At 45.2% G+C, this 19,785-nt stretch overlaps 1 protein-coding gene across 3 annotated transcripts in view; it reads left to right on the top strand.

Moving 5' to 3' along the window:
* Positions 1-19,785, top strand: part of LOC115138469 (formin-like) — a 122,803-nt gene that overhangs the window by 26,609 nt on the left and 76,409 nt on the right. For 2 of the 3 annotated variants that reach the window (XM_029675341.2, XM_029675344.2), the window contains exons 1-5: positions 1,741-4,334; positions 4,690-4,810; positions 6,784-6,845; positions 8,441-9,123; positions 15,263-15,404. In XM_029675341.2, the coding sequence (XP_029531201.2) occupies positions 2,400-4,334; positions 4,690-4,810; positions 6,784-6,845; positions 8,441-9,123; positions 15,263-15,404 (2,943 nt within the window). In that variant the 5' untranslated portion in view covers positions 1,741-2,399. Of the gene's footprint in view, positions 1-1,740; positions 4,335-4,689; positions 4,811-6,783; positions 6,846-8,440; positions 9,124-15,262; positions 15,405-19,785 lie in introns of those variants that run through there. The other variant, XM_029675342.2, reaches the window with a different exon arrangement.

The raw sequence follows: 19,785 nt of genomic DNA, 5'->3' as shown, positions 1-19,785 counted from the left end.
ATGGTACATCTACTGTTAACATGGTGACCCAGTATCTAGTCATCAAATTCAACTAGATTGATTTACCACCACCTCTCACCTGCCAGCACATCTATTATTTTGGGTAAAGTGTCAAGAGAAGGTCATATCAATTATAACAACTAAACAATTACTGTGCCTGTCTGTCAAGATTCCCTCATGCTGTTTGACTAAGCTAAGCAACAGTAGATTGTTTTGTGTGGTTGTCAGACAGAGTAGCATAGCTGTGTTATCAACAGCCACTCCTCGATCTCTGTTGCAGCCATCATATCATAACAAAAGTAATCCCTGTTGTGTTTTTCCTCTAGTGGTAGACTGTCTCAGCATAAAGATACCGACAATCTGTGGTGTGGCCTAAGCTGTCATTGTAGTCATGGACTCCGTTGGGGTGACTTGTTTTTCAAGTCATTGTGATCAGTGTGGGATTTGTAAAAAGGACCCTCCTCTAACTGTCTGTCATTGTGACTCAGCTCCTCTCAGCCCACAGTACAGCGTAAATCCAGCTGAGACCTGGCTATGCGGTTAGCTGATATATTTACACTGAGTAAATTAAAAGCCAATGCTATTACATAATGGGCCAGGGCTCAGGGCGCCTCGCTCCAGGCTTGACTGAGAGCCTCTGACTGACAATCTGTGGATTTATTTTAATCCCAGTTAGAGACATTATGTTTAAATACAATATTATTTTCTAATACATTATACATATGATTATTTAATATCTAATAGATTATTAATGATTACAGGTATGTATTATTAATGTCAAACATTTTGTCTTTGAACTCAAACCTCATGTCTGGTTTGGTATGGGGCTCTAAATCACCTTGACAACAATTTGTCATTCTTAATCTGTGTCTGGAGGAATGCAGTAGGAGTGAACTTTGGCTGCTAAGGCCAAATATGGCCTTACTAGGGCTTTGAGTTCCGTCTGAAAGCTCAATGAACAAGTAGCCCTAATTTCACTAAGTACTTTTCAGGCCTATGTGCTCTGTTTTGTGCTAAGATCTGTCAAGTGCACATTGTGTTCATATAAAGGGCGCATGGTGCTTGAAAGATTTTTGAACCCATCGTATTTGAAGCAGCAGGCTTTGTAGACTACAGACAGAGTACAATGTTACTTGTCTGTGTAAACTTCCTATAAACTCACTGTACTAGAAAACGAATGTGTGTATATGTATGTGTTCAGTTTATGATTTAGTGTGAAGACAACCTTAATCTTTTCTAATGACATTCACACTCTGAGATGAGGGAATCAAAACCTATTTTCCTCTCAGCAAACTGTAGCAGTGTTAGCCCCTTGATGTTAGCGAGGCTACTGACGACACAAGATTGCAGTGCTGGAGTGGTGGTCAGGGCTGGGCAGCAGCAGCAGCAGTTCCAGACTGACTAATCCCCACAGCTGAAGCATTAATAGTATAGAGAGCACTATCGGCTGTAACACTGGGCTGGACCTCCTCCACCGTCCACCTAACCAACCAGGAGATTAGCTAGCTAACTAGCTAGCAGCCCCACTCTGTTTAAAATACACTAAGAAAGGATAGTGCTAAGCAACAGAGAGCTCCAGCTACCTGTCACTGATATTTTGCGGAAGTAAGATGGACTAATCAGACACCTGTTCTGCTTGCCGCCACAGATCCCTCCGAGTCAGGGCAGGGGTGGGAGGGGGGAGGCGGGGCCAGACCGGGTAGACCAGTGAGGCACATTTTCAAGGCACATTTTCAACCATTTCCAACCTGGAGGCTTTTCTCAGGAACACAGAGCTCTCCTGTACACATACAGACACAGGGAAAGAGGGGAAAGAACCACGCCAGGAGGGCAACTCAGACAGTTGCTCTGAATCAGGTCTCTCTACCTACACATAGAGGGGAAATGGAACCTTCCAGACCACCCTGAAATAACTTTTAAAACGGGTTCTAATGTTTTCTTGAGAAACTGAAAATGAGTTGCTCCTGGATTCCCAGGGAGATTATTCCAGGACATGCTTCCTGCCTCTGAACAGTTTGACTTGACCGGGAAAGTCATTGGAATTTCACTCGGCTTTACATCACTGGAAGTGACAGTTAACGTACAGTGGAGTCGAGGCTGTTTGTGATTGGAGATAGTGATCTATATGCAACACAGCAGGGTCTTGTGTTGCCATACAGGATTACAGGAGAGCAGGGGTTATACCTGGATCCCTCCTGGAGAGGTTAAGAAGAGCTAGGGGATTTGTCCTCACAAAGGCCTTTTTGTTCACTGAAACCAGTAGAAGTGGAACACAAATTGGCAGGTCGAGGTTCCTCTTGGTGTAGAGATGAGCCTTTTGTGACACCCTGAATGGACACATTGTGCTCGGGTAGCCTCTACCTGCTGGCTAGGAGTTCACTGGCCTAAGTACATGCTACATGACAGTTAAGGGTTCTGTGAAAATGGACAGTGTAAGTAATAGCTCTAACGGTCAGGGGAAGCAGCAATCCAGTTCGTTCCGCAGTAAGATCTCCACTATGTTTACACGTGGGGACAAGCCTGAGCCTCAGAGGCTGGCGGGAGAGACTGCGGTGCTGACGGCTTTCAGGACCCTGTCTGATGAAGATAACTATCTCACAGGGGTTCATGATCAAAGTGCTCTGGATGTTATCAGTGACGACAGACTTCGAGTGGGGGGAGATGTGAGGGGTAGGCGTGAGGTTCTTCATAATGGAGAGGCCACCTTCCTTGATACGGAGGACAGGATGGAATCATGGGAGAATGAGTCCAGTAGGAAGAGTAGCTCGGTGACCTCTCCTCCTAACCCAGGCCAAGTGTCTGTGTCCATGGCCGACCCAGATCTGGTCCAGGTCACTAGGGTGGAGATCTGCAGCGACACAGTAATGGAAGATGAGGAGGGGATCAGCAGCCTCAGCCAATCAGACAAGCATGACACCCCTGGAATGTCCCTCCCACCTGACGATGACCAGTGGACAGTGAACGATAATAACATTGGTCAGCTGCCACCCGCTGGCCCAGTGAGAGGTGCCATTGATACAGACTTAGAGCTGCCTGTGTTCAAGCCAGAAAGTCTTGTGGAAAGATCCCTCAAAGACTCCTCTGTTCTGTTCTCTGGAAGGATTATGGGCAGATCTGACAGTGGGACAGATCTTGGTCTCTTCTCCTCTGTCTCCAAACCACAAGTGCCTGGAGACGGCTGCAGCACGTACCTATCCACTGATCCCAGGCCTGTGGAGGTGGGTGTGGATGCAGCAGCCATGGGTGCAGAGGGGTCCAGCCATCATCACCACAAAGTAGCCAAAGGCTTCAGCATCAGCCAGGAGGTATTGGGCCTAACTGACGTGTGTGCTGGAAACCCTGCAGTGTCTTCACCTCTTAACCTGTCTTTGACCTCAGAACCCCAGACATTGGAGGCAGCAGCAGACAACACTGCCTTTCCGTCAGGACAGCCAGCGGACCAAGATACTGGACAGAGGAAGGAAATATTGTCGGAAAACACTGGAACTGAGGAGCATAGAGAGCATGCTCCCTGCTTCGACTCCCCTTCCGCCCTCTCTGATTCCAGGCCACCTGAAGCAGCAGAGCCATCTTCCCACTGCCTGGAGGAGCAGCCTGACACGCATGTCCCTGGAAAGTCCCCAGTTGACAGCCAGCCAAGTGCCATTCCTGTCTCTGTCTCACCCAGGGACCAAGGCGACATGCCTGCCACTAGGAGGCCCGATACAGACCCGCCCTCCACCACATTGTCTCCCACCAGGGGCACAGCCTCCTGCCAGGCCCCCTCCTTCGAAATTCCTGCCCTGTTCAGCAGGCTGCGGGTTCTGAAGAAGGGGGCTGTGGGGGAGGAGAGGGAGACAGTGTCTGAGATCAAACAGAGAGACACTGACCTGGCCCTGCTGAGCCTGAAGAAGAGCATCAACAAAATCAAGAACCTCCCTGAGCAGATCACCTCCAGTAGCAGCACCCCCAAGAAACGTCCCGAGCCCAAACCTGTGTCTGAGACCAAGAGTAATCTCTTAGAGCAGATCAGCCAGCTACTCAACCTAGACGGGACCAAGGCCGAGGACAAGCCAGACCCAGACAGGGACCCGGAGAGGAGGGAGGAGGGGGTGACAGACAAGGGTCCAGATCACATCCCCATCACCCCACCAGCAGACAGCAGGAAAGCTTCACACACAACACTTGACACCTTCAAGAGGTCCAAACCTGCTAAAAAGGATACAGAAGAGCCTGTGGATTTAGAGGCTGTCAAGGAAAATAACAGAAGTGAAAAGGAGCTGCTGAAATCCATCTGTGAGAGAACGTCCAAGTCTCCTAGCAGCAGTGAGCAAAAAGGTCCAGCAGAGTCTAACGTATGTACTGTTTGTGTCTAACTCAAGGCTGTATTCCGTATGTATGTTGTATTTTAGAGATCGCTATTCATCCTCTTTTTTTTCTCAGATCATGAATGTAAAGCGATGTTGTGTTTTCTTGGGCATATGCAATGCAGACAGGACTAAACCAATATGTTTGTAACTTTAAAGTGATATTATCTCATAGGGTATTAACTTTGGGGATAGTCTTGATTTGAGATGGTCTCATATCTTACCACGTGTTGACTTCTCAGTCAGATTGGGCACCGACTGTACTGTAAGCCTTGGAGAGTGTGTACAGTTTCTATGTATGTTCTGTGTTAACTGAGGTATCATCTGCTGTCTTTCCTCCCAGTCTGAGGTCACCTCCCCTGCAGACAGTGAGGACCGGACCCCCGGGCGGCTCCAAGCCATCTGGCCCCCGCCCAAGCCCAAGGATGAGGAGGAGAAGGTGGGGCTCAGGTACACCGAGGCAGGTAAGGACCTGTGCCATCATGGAGCTTTCCACTTACTCTACACCTCTTCTGCAATATCATACAATCTCTTATTGAGAAACACCTGTATGCTGTTATCTGCCTTAGCTACGTTTCACAAGATAAGATAATCTACTGATCATGAGTGCCTCCACCCTGTTTTATCCAGGGCAGGTGCTCTCCTTACTTAACCTGACTGGTTAATCTAATTGAGAGGTGATACAAACAAGTAGTGCAGCCCTGCTGGTGTCTGTACAGCCAGCTAAGCCCAGTTACAGGGTGTAAGAAAACCCTTTAAATCCTTTTAAAGCAGGAACTCACTGTAACCTTTCCTCCACGGTAATGCTGCTTGCTGTATGTTGAGATGACTGCTAGCATCACAGGGTATAGTGGAGCTTTGGGAGGTAGTTTGGAGATAAGCTGGGGCTGGGGAGCCTGCCACTCTCTCAGCCTGGCTATGCTTTCTCTGTCTCTCCCTCTCTCTCTCTCTCTCTCTCTCTCTCTCTCTCTCTCTCTCGCTCTCTCTCTCTCTCACACTGTCTCTCTCTCACACTATCTCTCTGTCTCTCTCTCTGTCTCTCTCTCTCTCGCTGAAGAAGAATACTCACACAAATAGGGTAAAGGCACACATGACTCTAAATAGGCTGATCCAACCACGTTACAGGGAGATACTCATTTCTCTTAATGTCTTAGATGCAGAGACATTGTGCAGCCTAGAACCTGCTGTACTGTAGCAGAGACATTATGTGGCAGGTATATCAGGCCATCTCACTGCTCATGGAGTTTGGAAGGCTGAGCAAAGGTCCAAGCTGATAAGTAGCTAGATAAAAACAACAAAGAGCATGTTTATGTGTGTGTGCACATCCATTTACTGTAGACACACACCCATGCTGTTTCACACAGCACACACACCATTTACCATGAGCCATAAGCCTACCATTGACTCTTGTGCTTTTACTCAGAATACTAGCCTTGAAACTGCATAATTATTGGTTTGTTCTCACAAATTGCTTGAATACTTTAACCACCAGACATTATACTGTAATATCCCCTTTACAGCAGATTGTTTAGCTCTAATAGCTTTACCGCTGAGGTATCTAACTTGTTCATACTTTCAGAAGCTATTTATATGGTTCACTGCAGAATTAGCTGACAAAAACATATTTTTATGTGGTTGTCGAATGTCGAAGACATTCTTATTCTCACATACTCTGGCCATATATATGTGATATTACTGTAGTTTACTGTGAGATGATGAGGCAAAGTAAATAAAGCAGTCTTTGAAAATGCAGTATCCTTTACAGTAACAGGAAGGACATTGAAAACAGATTGGTTTAGTTTCCTAAATAAGCTCTTTTAATGGCATACAGTGCATTCAGAAAGTATTCAGACCCCTTGACTTTTTCCACATTTTGTTAAGTTACAGCCTTATTCTAAAATATATTAAATCGTTTTTTCCCCTCATCAATCTACACACGATACCCCATAATGACAAAGCAAAAACAGGTTTGTAGAATTATTTTCAAATCTATTAAAACGAAAAAACTGAAATATCACATTTACATAAGTATTCAGACCCTTTACTCAGTACTTTGTTGAAGCACCTTTGGCAGTGATTACAGCCTTGAGTCTTCTTGGGTATGACGCTACAAGCTTGGTACACCTGTATTTGGGGACTTTCTCCCATTCTTCTCTGCAGATCCTCTCAAGCTCTGTCAGGTTGGATGGGGAGCGTCACTGCACAGCTATTGTCAGGTCTCTCCAGAGATGTTCAATTGGGTTCAAATCCGGGCTCTGGCTGTTCCACTCAAGGACATTCAGAGACTTGTCCCGAAGCCACTCCTGCGTTGTCTTGGCTGTGTGCTTAGTGTCATTGTCCTATTGGAAGGTGAACCTTTCCTTCAGTCTGAGGTCCTGAGCGCTCACATTGTCATGTGTTCTAGCTATAGTAAGTGGATGTCTTTTTTCCCTTCCAGAGCACCAGGCTGCCCTCTTGCAGCTGAAGAGAGAATGCAAAGAGGAGTTGGAGAAATTACATGTAAGTTATCCTCTTTGTTTTAAACAGTTCACTACATATCATTCTTACTGATTTCAGTGCTGGGGTTTGTTTCAACCAAATGCAGTTGCCTCACCGTGTCCTACTGTCCGCATGTAATAACAAAGTAACTAATACTTAATGAACCCAGGACACTGCAGTTTTCTTCAGTGACACTAGATGTCACCAATCAGCCACAGAAGCAAAGCCAACTATTGTCTTTAGTGACTGGACTTTCCAGGCTTGATGTCTGAGAATGTCTCAATGGCCCAAAGTGTGGTTACACACCTCTCTTCACCACCATAGGAAATGGACAGCCTTGCATTTCTATCTAAATATATTATTGGCCTTAAATGGGTCTGGTGTCTCCTTTGACTCCTTCAAATGGTCCTTTCAACCAAAGCATCTCATGAATTGGCTCACACTTTTGTTGCATAACACTGTTGTCAGGCACAAGGTTTTATATTGACAGCACAACAATGATATACATGTGTTTGAATGATAGTCCTCAAATACAGTAGGACTCATCCTGTCTTAAATGTGACATCCCAGCCACATTTGATATGAGGTCATCATTGAGAGAGGAAGCTGTGATGTCATGATGTGTTCCAGATGTGAAGCTCCTGGCAGTTCCTCATATGACATAAGATCACAGTTTACAACATGGATGCACCCAAAGATCTCATTTACTGGCCTGTCTCTTTCCAACGGGAAATGTCTCCATTATTTCTTGTAAGATCTAGTTTATAGTTCACCCTCTAAACTCAGCAGATTCCGCTCTGTTGCTGAAGCACCATAATGCATTGTTTGTTCAACTGAGCCACCAGTGCCAAGGTGATGCAATTGAAAGCAGTATTTTAAATAGTTTCTCACAGGTCTCAGAGGAGTAGTCACATTTATTTGTTATGTTTCCTCTGTGTTCCAAGAACAGCCTGAGACGAATAAGAGGGTCATAGAGCAGATTATTAACCATATTTATGGAACAATTTCTCTGAACAACAACCTTACCTGAGCAAATTGTCTCTGGAAAGTGTGTCTGAAAATGACTATTATTAAAGCAGTGCTGATTCAGCAGTTATAGATGACATCCTCTGGGTGTAGAGGTCTTCCTCTGTGTATTATCCTGCCATCTATCTCTAATCCCTTGCATCAAGCCATCGTATTGACACTCATAAACATGTAGTTAAACCATGAGAAAGGATAGGAACGTGCCCAATTCATTTTCCTTGCTGACCCCCATGCTAACAAGAAACATGTGTCGGATACATTGCAAAATGGTTTCCTTTTCACTTTTCCTCAAGTTTGGCTGGATTATGTTGATGTTTGAAACTTCCAATAAACATCCAGCTTATTAGCTCTTCATTATGTTGTCAGTTTTTGTACTTTTCTGTTGGGGATGAAAGATTGGAATGAAAATGAGTGGGCATGATGTTATAAATCACTTAATTTAATTAAATGAAGGTAACGATGGCCATTTTCCCTCACATGCTCTCATTGAGTCACCCAGGGGTCTTTGTGGAGCCCAACATTATGTGATTCTGTTTCATATGGCTGAGTGGGATGTTTCTGATTTGTCTCTGTGCTCCTGCTCCACACAGACGGACTTTGAGCTCCAAATCTTCCAGGTGCGTGGGGAGCATGCTGTGTCAGTGTCCCGGCTGGAGGGAGTCATCAGCAAGATGCATACAGACCGTTACCAGGCCTTTAGCCAGGGTCTTGAGAGGGGCAAGCTCCGCGAGACCTGTGTGTCCACTGAGGACGACCTGCCCCCCAAAACTTTCCGTAACGTCTGCATCCAGACAGACAGGGAGACCTTCCTCAGGACCCCCGAGGGTGAGGCCAGCCGGTCTGGTCTCAGCCCCAGCCAGAACGTGCCTAAGAAACTCAACCTGGACTCCATCAACCTGAGTCTGCATGGAGGACTGCCTGGCCCACCTCCTCCTCCTCCTCCTCTTCCTCCTCCTCCCCCTCCTCCTCCCCTCCCTGGCCAAATAGGACTGCTTCCACCTCCTCCTCCCCCGTTACCTGGCAACATGGGGCCACCACCTCCACCCCCCCTCCCAGGTTTTGGTCCCCCACCTCCCCCTCCCCTTGGGTTACCTGGAGCTGGCCCTCCTCCTCCTCCCCCTCCTCCTGGGTGCGGCCCACCTCCTCCTCCTGGGGGAGGATTTGGGTTTGGGTTCGGCCAGGCAGCAGAGAAGGCCCCAAGGAAGCCTGCGTTGGAACCGGCCACTCCCATGAAGCCTCTATACTGGACCAGGATACAGATCCAGGACAATAAGTACCTACTTCTTCTATAGCCCATTCACAAGATGTATTATCACTTCTGTCTCCCTCTCCTCACTATGGCACTTCCATCAGGTACACAGACACTCTAATACAGTAAAACATCAGGCTGGATTGACCGCCCCTACACTAGTACCCTGGATGAGGACAGGAGCCCAAGTGAGATGTTTCAGCACATTTCCAGTGGCTGTGGTTTGTACTGCTGGATGCCAGGCTTTATGGCCTTGTATTTCTATGGCTGGATTGGTAGAGGAAGTTGACTTGTGGTTCACACTCTCTGGTCCTGGCTAATGGGGGAGGGTTGAGTGGGCCACAGCGGTTACATGCCTGCTATAAAGTTTACAGTTGAACAGCATTAAACAGGACTATTAACTGTAACACGTTTCTGGATAGACATTATGAGGGTAAATACAGTACACTTTCGAAAAGGCCAGGTCAATGAACAAATGTCAAAATACACACAATTTCGCTGTATATACAGAGCAGGCTTCATGAGGAAGCTGTAATAGGGAAGATATAGTTAACTGTGCTTTACAGGGATTACATGTCAATACATGCATGGTCCAGTCAATTATAAATGCTGTCTGCTGTGGAAGGCTTTGTAGATGTAGATGACTTTACGTAGATGTATTTTCCCAAAAATGTTCAACATTGATTCATTGCAGTTTGCTGGAGTCAGTCAGAGCCCATTACGTGGAGTTATTTGAATTGGTCCCTGTGAAGGCAGTATGAAATTAAAGGGAAGATTTTTGGGAGTATCATTATGTTCTTGGATAAAGCCTCTTGGCTGTCCCAGACAGATACTTTCCCCACCGCTGTGGGTAGCCAATAGCAAATTGGGCCCAAATGGACACACTCGACTCTAATTGAGTCTCTGTCTATGTGTTTGATTGCTGTGGTATTTCAGCTATGACCAGCTGGCCAACATTTTCAAATCAATCGTATTTGTCACATGCGCCAAATACAACAGGTGAAAGTATTACAGTGAAATACTTACTTACAAGTCCTTAACCAACAATGCAGTTTTAAGAAAAATACACCCCCCCCTAAAAAAGAAATAAAAGTAACAAATAATTAAAGAGCAGCAGTAAATAACAATAGCAAGGCTAAATACAGGGGGTTCCGGTACAGAGTCAATGTGCAGGGGCACCGGTTAGTCGAGGTTATATGTACATGTAGGTAGAGTTATTAAAGTGACTATGCATAGTGTAGATAATAACAGAAAGTAGCAGCAGCGTGAAAGGGGGGGGGACAATGCAAATAGTCTGGGTAGCCATTTGATTAGATGTTCAGGAGTCTTATGGCTTGTGGGTAGAAGGTGTTTAGAAGCCTCTTGGACCTAGACTTGGCACTCCGGTACCGCTTGCCGTGCGGTAGCAGTGAGAATAGTCTATGACTAGGGTGGCTGGAGTCTTTAACAATTGACACCACCTGGTATAGAGGTCCTGGATGGCAGGAAGCTTGGCCCCGGTGATGTACTGGGCCGTACGCACTACCCTCTGTAGTGCTTTGCAGTCGGAGGCCGAGCAGTTGCCATACTGGGCAGTGATGCAACCCGTCGGGATGCTCTCGATGGTGCAGCTGTAGAACCTCTTGAGGATCAGAGGACCCATTTTTTATCTGTTTGTTGAGTTTCCTTTGTCTCCACCGTGATAAAAATGTCTCCTTTCTGAACGAGTCAGCCCCGGCCGGCCAAACCCTGACCTCATGACTTGACAGTAGAGAGAAACTCATGAACACAAACACAGATAAGGCATATCCAGGTTGTATCTCATCCGGCCGTGATTGGGAGTCCAATAGGGCGGCGCACAATTGGGCCAGCGTCGTCCGGGTTTGGCCGGGGTAGGCCATCATTGTAAATAATATTTTTTTCTTATCTGACTTAAATAAAGGTTAAATAAAATATATATATTTTTTAATATCTACAGTCCATACAGTATGGATACAGTACATCTACAGAGGCAATAGGCCTATTACATTTTACAAAGGGATCCCTTATAGAAAGTTGCTAAATCATGCAACATTACATATTACTATCAGTAGATAAACTCTAATTGAAAAGTTAACATGACCTGTGTTATACGTACAGTAAGTCTGCCTCACATAGGTGGGTCCTGATGAACCTCTCTCAGTGAACCTGTTGCCTGTGAGGCTGTCTGACCTTGCCTATATACAGACTGAGTTATGGTGGACTTCATCTTCCCCTCCCTGTGTTATCAGAGACGGCCGGATCACTTATCAAACAGAGCCTGAGGCTGCCACACTGTCTAACCCAGGGGATAGTTCTCTTCTATGATTTTAAAGAGGAATGGAAAGTAAAGGTGGCAGAGCAAGGATGAACTCTGGGAGGCTTCTGTACAAAGAGAGACATCATCAGACTCCTTCTCTGTTTGCTTTCAGCGTTCCCCAGCAACAGAGGAAACAGAATACGTCCTGTCTTCCTCGTAGTTTATTTGAAATGCTCCTTTAGTGCTGGAACCTCACATCTCAAACCCAGTGACACTTGAATCATACGATTTTCAGAAGCCTCAGTCATAAATGTGACATTTTATTAAAAAAGCGGAAATTGAAGTCGGTTTTCTTTGCATTCTGCAAATTCTCACTCCAGAAAACTTCTGCCCTGAATCAAAATATGGAAGTAAACACTGCACAGCCCAAGTAAACATCAAATAAACAGCTTCACACATTGTTTATCTCTGGCACAGGACGATTTGTACTGAGAAGTCCCCTAGCTATTCCACTTTTCCCAAGAAGTAAAATCAAATCAAATGTAATTGTATTAGTCACATGCAACCTTACAGTGAAATGCTTACTTACGAGGCAGTTTAAAAAAATACAGATAAGAATAAGAAATATAAGTATCAAGTAATTAAAGAGCAGCAGTAAAATAAAAGACTATATACAGGGGGGTACCGGTACAGAGTCAATGTGCATGGGCACCGGTGAGTTTTTAGGTTAATATGTACATGTAGGTAGAGTTATTAAAGTGACTTATGCATAGATGATAACAACAGAGAGAAGCAGCGGTGTAAATGGGGGGGGGGGGCATTGCAAATAGTCTGGGTAGCCATTTGATTAGATGTTCAGGAGTCTTATGGCTTGGGGGTAGAAGCCTCTTGTACCTAGATTCGGTACCACTTGCCCTGCGGTAGCAGAGAGAACAGTCTCTGACTAGGGTGGCTGGAGTCTTTGGAATTTTTTTGTGCCTTCCTCTGACACCGCCTGGTATAGAGGTCCTGGATGGCAGGAAGCTGGGCCCCAGTGATGTACTATGCCATTCGCACTACCCACTGTAGTGCCTTGCGGTCGGAGGCAGAGCAGTTGCCATACCAGGCAGTGATGCAACCAGTCAGGATACTCTCGATGGTGCAGTTGTAGAACCGTTTGAGGATCAGAGGACCCATGCCAAATCGTTTCAGTCTCCTGAGGGGGAATATGTTTTGTTGTGGCCTCTTCACGACTGTCATGGTGTGCTTGGACCTTGTTAGTTTGTTGGTGATGTGGACACCGAGGAACTTGAAGCTCTCAAACTGCTCCACTGCAGCCCCGTTGATGAGAATGGGGGCGTGCTCATTCCTATTATTCCTGTCGACCACAATCATCTCCTTTGTCTTGATCACGTTGAGGGAGAGTTTGTTGTCCTGGCACCGCACGGCCAGGTCTCTGACCTCCTTCCTATAGGCTGTCTCGTCGTTGTCGGTGATCAGGCCTACCACTGTTGTGTCATCGGCAAACGTAATGATGGTGTTGGAGTCGTGCCTGGCTGTGCAGTCATGAGCGAACAGGGAGTACAGGAGGGGATGGAGCACGCACCCCTGAGGGGCCACTGTGTTGAGGATCAGTGTGGCGGATGTGTTGTTACCTACCCTTACCACCTGGGGGTGGCCCGTCAGAAAGTCCAGGATCCAGTTGCAGAGGGAGGTGTTTAGTCCTATGGTCCTTAGCTTAGTGATGAGCTTTGAGGGCACTATGGTGTTGAATGCTGAGCTGTAGTCAATGAATATCATTCTCACATAGGTGTTCCTTTTGTCCAGGTGGGAAAGGGCAGTGTAGAGTGCAATAGAGATTGCATAATCTGTGGATCTGTTGGGGCAATAGGCAAATTGGAGTGGGTCTAGGGTTTCTGGGATAATGGTGTTGATGTGAGCCATGACCAGCCTTTCAAAGCTCTTCATGGCTACAGATGTGAGTGCTATGGGTTGGTAGTCATTTAGGCAGGTTACCTTAGTGTTCTTGGGCACAGGCACTATGGTGGTCTGCTTAAAACATGTTGATATTACAGACTCGGACAGGGAGAGGTTGAAAATGTCAGTGAAGACACTTGCCAGTTGGTCAGCGCATGCTCACAGTTCACATCCTGGTAATCCGTCTGGCCCTGCGGCCTTGTGAATGTTGACCTGTTTAAAGGTCTTACTCACATCGGCTGCGAAGAGCGTGATCACACGCTGGAACAGCTGGTGCTCTCATGCATGTTTCAATGTTATTTGCCTCGAAGCGAGCATAGAAGTAGTTTAGCTCATTTGGTAGGCTTGTGTCACTGGGCAGCTCTCAGCTGTGCTTCCCTTTGTAGTCTGTAATGGTTTGCAACCATGCCACATCCGACAAGCATCAGACCCGGTGTAGTACGATTCGATCCTAGTCCTGTATTGAAACTTTTCCTGTTTGATGGTTCGCCGGAGGGCATAGCGGAATTTCTTATTAGCTTCCAGGTTAGAGTCCCGCTCCTTGAAAGCGGCAGCTCTAGCCTTTAGCTCTGTGTGGATGTTGCCTGTAATCCATGGCTTCTGGTTGGGGTATGTACGTACGGTCACTGTGGGGGGGACGTCATCGATGCACTTATTGATGAAGCCAATGACTGATGTGATGTACTCCTCAATGCCATCGGAGGAATCCCGGAACATGTTCCAGTCTGTGCTTGCAAAACAGTCCTGTAACTTTAGCATCTGCTTCATCTGACCACTTTTTTATTGATCTAGTCACTGGTGCTTCCTGCTTTAATTTTTGCTGGTCAGATTTGCCAAATGGAGGGCGAGGGAGAGCTTTGTATGCGCCTCTATGTGTGGAGTAAAGGTTGTCCAAAGTTTTTTCCCTCTGGATGCACATTTAACATACTGATAGAAATTTAGGAAAATTGATTTAATTTTCCCTGCATTAATATCCCTGGCTACTTGGAGCTTCGTCCTTTGGGTGAGCGTTTTCTTGTTTGCTTATGCCGGAATACAGCTCATTCAATCCTGTCTTAGTGCCAGCCTCAGTCTTTATGTATGTAAACAGCTACGAAAAATACAGATGAAAACTCTCTAAGTAGATAGTGTGGTCTACATTTTATGATGAGATACTCTACCTCAGGTGAGCAATAGCTCAAGACTTCCTTAGATATTGTGTATCAGCTGTTATTTACAAAAATACATAGTCCGCCGCCCCTTGTCTTACCAGACGACGCTGTTCTATCCTGCCACTACAGCGTATAACCAGCCAGATGTATGTTGGTAGTGTCATCGTTCAGTCACGACTCTGTGAAGCATAAGATATTACAGTTTTGAATGTCCCGTAGGTCATTTAATCTTCCACATAGGTCATTGATTTTATTATCCAAAGATTGTACGTTTGCTAGCAGAATGGAAGGAAGTGGTGGTTTATTCAAACACCTACGAATTCTCAGAAGGCACTCCGCGCTCCCGCCCCTTTTCTCCGCCTCCTTATCATGCAAATCACAGGGATCTGGGCCTATTCCTGAGAAAGCAGTAAATAATTTGTGTCAGGCTCGTCACACTCGTTAAAGGAAAAGAAATATTCTTCCAGTCCGTGGTGAGAAATCGCAGTCCTGATGTTCAGAAGTTCTTTTCGGTCATAAGAGACGGTAGTGGCAACATTATGTACAAAATAAGTTTAAAAGATAAGTTACAAACAACGCAAATAAACAAACAAAATAACACAATCGGTTGGGGGCACGTAAAATGTCAGTCTTCCTTTCCGGCGCCAAGTCACCCCCGTAACAGTCCCCATAACAGTCTCCTGACATCACAGTAACATTGTTATTGAAAAGGGTTTTATGTTGAACTGTGGTGCTCCTCAACGTATGGAAGTGTATCTCTCCCCCAGCCCCAGACTAATAGTCTGTCTCTTGTTTCCAGTAATAATACACTGTGGGGTTCACTGGAGGAGCCAGATATCGTAGACACCAAGGAGTTTGAGGACCTGTTCTCCAAGGCCACTCTGCAGCCGAAGAAGAAGCCCCTTTCAGACAGCTATGAGAAGAAGGCCAAGACTAAGAAGGTTAGTTGAAATCTCATCCATTCTTTTCCCTCCCCCGTGCTACTGTTATTATATTGTCTTGGCTCGTGCTGTTTTTCCTCTCTTAGGAGGAGAATTTCAAGTGTCTTGGGTTTGGAAGGTGATGAGGGCTACTAGACTTTCCATGCAGGGACCCATACACTGTAGCTTTAAAGCTGTCACCAGAAACGATGACACACTCCATTTGACATGGAGTCGTATTTCTCAGACCTGTCATGTCCATTACACAAGGGCCCTAGTGGCACATTTGAATGAAGATTTCCTTTACTGTAGTTTCGTCGTCAGTATTAGGAGTTATTGAGATTAGGTAGTCAGGAAGAAAATATTGACGTAATACATTTTTTGAGGACATTATTACTATGTTACTCCAGTAAGAGCATCTGCTGAATGAATACAATGGTGTCAGCAGATTATACCTTATTCTCCAACCCTAGACCACTTACCTCTGGAACATTCCATTAGGAGCTCTGCTGAGTTAGCCCAAGTAGACCCACATAAACAAGTATCCTAGCATTTACATGGAGTCTAATCTAGGAACAACACAAAATTTGCCAGGAGTAAATCGCGCCCCTCTCTTTTCTCGTCTTCCTCCCGACTGTCCAATTCATGGTGATTGGTGTAGGAAGCTCTTGTGGTACATCAAACTAGGCTATCAGGTGGCAGTGAGTTCAGTTTTCCTCTCCTCTCCCTGGCCCTGTGTATAGAAACACAGCTGGGTAGGATCCACCTTTAGCTGCTGCTTACACTTCACAATCAGCTGTAGACTAAACTGTCCTACTCCTTGATTTGGAATATTCTTTTGATTGTCCTTTTGACTAAGTTTAATAGTCATTTTCTTACGAAACCTGGTAATAGTTATTGGTTGAGAGAAATCATGAAAAAAAATGGGTCCTGTTCAGACTGGATGTAGATTTTTGGTACGGACCAAATCTAAAACAATCATAGACATCTACAGTGGGGCAAAACAGTATTTAGTCAGCCACCAAAGACTGAATCTGCAATAGGTAAGCAGCTTGGTTTGAAGAAATCAACTGTGGGAGCAATTATTAGGAAATGGAAGACATACAAGACCACTGATAATCTCCCTCGATCTGGGGCTCCACGCAAGATCTCACCCCGTGGGGACAAAATTATCACAAGAACGGTGAGCAAAAATCCCAGAACCACACGGGGAGACCTAGTGAATGACCTGCAGAGAGCTGGGACCAAAGTAACAAAGCCTACCATCAGCAAGGGCATTGAAGATTAAACGTGGCTGGGTCTTTCAGCATGACAATGATCCCAAACACATCGCCCGGGCAACGAAGGAGTGGCTTCGTAAGAAGCATTTCAAGGTCCTGGAGTGGCCTAGCCAGTCTTCAGATCTCGACCCCATAGAAAATCTTTGGAGGGATTTGAAAGTCCGTGTTGGCCAGCAACATCCCCAAAACGTCACTGCTCTAGAGGAGATCTGCATGGAGAAATGGGCCAAAATACCAGCAACAGTGTGTGAAAACCTTGTGAAGACTTACAGAAAACGTTTGACCTCTGTCATTACCAACAAAGGGTATATAACAAAGTATTGAGATAAACTTTCGTTATTGACCAAATACTTATTTTCCACCATAATTTGCAAATAAATTCATTAAAAATTCTACGATGTGATTTTCTCGATTTTTTTCTCATTTTGTCTGTCATAGTTGAAGGGTACCTATGATGAAAATTACAGGCCTCTCTCATCTTTTATATGGGAGAACTTGCACAATTGGTGGCTGACTAAATACTTTTTTGCCCCAGTGTATGTTTCACACATTTGGACAGCACAGTAAAGTACAATACAGCACAGTAGAGCACAGCAGAGTACAGAATATTACAGTACAGTACACAGTACACTAAATAAAAGCAGTGTAGATGTCACGCCCTGACCATAGAGAGCCTTTGTATTCTCTATTTTGGTTCGGTCGGGTTGTGACTAGGGTGGGTAATCTAGGTTGTTTTATTTCTATGTTGGCCTGGTATGGTTCCCAAATAGAGGCAGCTGTTTATCGTTGTCTCTGATTGGGGATCACATTTAGGCAGCCATTTCCCCACTGTGTTTTGTGGGATCTTGTTTTTGTGTTGTTGCCTGTGAGCACTCCAGAATGTGACATTTCGTTTGTTGATCCTACCCCCTACTTTTTCGAACATTCTGTTAAAAATCGCGCAACATTTCAGCGCCCTGCTACTCATGCCAGGAATATAGTATATGCATATGATTAGTATGTGTGGATAGAAAACACTCAGACGTTTCTAAAACTGGTTAAATCACGGCTGTGACTATAACAGAACGTGCGTTTCATCGAAAAGCGCAGGAAAATCTGATCACTGAAAATGGGAAAATATATCAATGCGCCACTTGAACGTATTGTTGAATAGAAACCACATTAAATGGGGCCAAGGTTGCAATACCTACAGCTTCCACACGATGTCAACAGTCTTGTCATTTGCCTGGGCTTTGTTTCTTGGTCAAACGAACAAGAGACAGCCCATTTCTTCCGGTCTCCGACCGGATATTTTGGTTGAGATTTACCCGGACATTATTTCAAGACGTACAGCTATAGAATATACATCGCCTCGTGATCAATTTGATCGATTATTAACGTTTACTAATACCTAAAGTTGCATTACAAAAGTATTTCGAAGTGTTTTGTGAAAGTTTATCGTCGACTTTTTTAATTAAAAAAAATGACGTTGCGTTATAAAACAATGTTTTTTTCCTTGATCACACAGTCTTCATAGATCGATATCTAGGCTATATATGGACCGATTTAATCGGGGGAAAAAAACAATAGTGATGTTTATGGGACATCTAGGAGTGCCAACAAAGAAGATTGTCAAAGGTAATGAATGTTTTATATTTTATTTGTGCGTTTTGTGTAGCGCCGACTATGCTAATTATTTTGTTTACGTCCCCTGTGGGTCTTTTGGGGTGTTGCAGGCTATCAGATAATAGCTTCTCATGCTTTCGCCGAAAAGCATTTTAAAAATCTGACTTGTTGGCTGGATTCACAACAAGTGTAGCTTTAATTCAGTACCCTGCATGTGTGATTTAATGAACGTTTGAGTTTTAACGAGTGCTATTAGCATTTAGCGTAGCATTTCCAGATGTCTAGATGGGACGCCTGCGTGTCGGGGGGACGCAAGAGGTTAATGTTTTTGTGCGTTTCATTGAATAAACATGTGGAACCCATATCACGGTGCGCTTTGGTCCGAGTATGCTTTACGACGATCGTGACAGTAGAGGTCAGTACAATACTATATAGTAGAGCACAGTACAGCACAGTAGAGCACAGAACAGTGGAGCACAGTACAGTACAGTACAATACAATAGAGTACAGTTAAGAAAAGTAAACAATAGTGTACCAGTGCTGTAGTACTCGAATCCAGGACTTTCATGACTTGTGACTCGACCTGGACCTTACCATTGGTGACTCAGACTCACCTTCTCGTGACTTGTATTTGCACTTGGACTGGATAGGCTACTATGATAAGCAGAATATTTGCAGCACTGGGTGCGCAGAGCAGCGAGGGTTCTATTCTCTAGCAGTGGGAAGGACGTGCCACACCTGGCACACACAGTGATTGTGGGCAGGCAGGCTCCACTCTGGCTCCGCCTCCAGTCATAAGCTACGCATCGCGCAAGTGACTATCTTGCTTCCTTGTAACCACCAGTCACCAGCCTACTATTTAGATTTGCCTGTTTAAGAAACATAAACTACTTACGAAATTGAAAACAATACTAGTATTGACTTTAATAGTAAAACAGTCTAGCTATTTGTCTCTCTCTCCCCTTGAGCATAGAAAAGTGGGCTGTGGTCTACCGAGTGGTGCAGCGGGTCTAAGGCATCACTACAGATCCGGGTTCGATCCCGGGCTGTGTCGCAGCCGGCCGTGACCGGGAGACCCACGAGGCCCAGCGTTGCCTGGGTTAGGGGAGGGTTTGGCTGGCTGGGATGTTCTTGTCCCATCACACTCTAGTGTAATGTTAAATGTCTTGTTTAATGTATTGTTGGAGGTCGTAGAGGGCTTCTTTCTATCCATCCATGTCTGAATCCTTGTTTCCGGTAGCTCTAGGCTTTTACCCCATAGCTGATATTGCTTGTAATCCATAGTTTTTGGTTCAGATACGTTCTTATAGTAATTGTGGGGACGACATTACCTATGCAATTATTGATGAAGCCCATGACTGTTGTGGTATGAATCCCAGGACATATCCCAGTCTGTACTAGAAAAACAGTCTTGTAGTCTTGCGTCTGCTTCATCCGACCTCTTCTGTATTGAGTGCATCACTGGTACTTCCTGTTTGAGCTTTTTGTTGGTCAGATTTGCCAAAGGGAGGACGAGG

This window comes from Oncorhynchus nerka, linkage group LG12 (assembly GCF_034236695.1).
Source record: "Oncorhynchus nerka isolate Pitt River linkage group LG12, Oner_Uvic_2.0, whole genome shotgun sequence".
NCBI lineage: Eukaryota > Metazoa > Chordata > Actinopteri > Salmoniformes > Salmonidae > Oncorhynchus > Oncorhynchus nerka.
The sequence above is the reverse complement of the archived record's forward strand: the minus strand, read 5'-3'. Positions and strand labels throughout refer to the sequence as shown.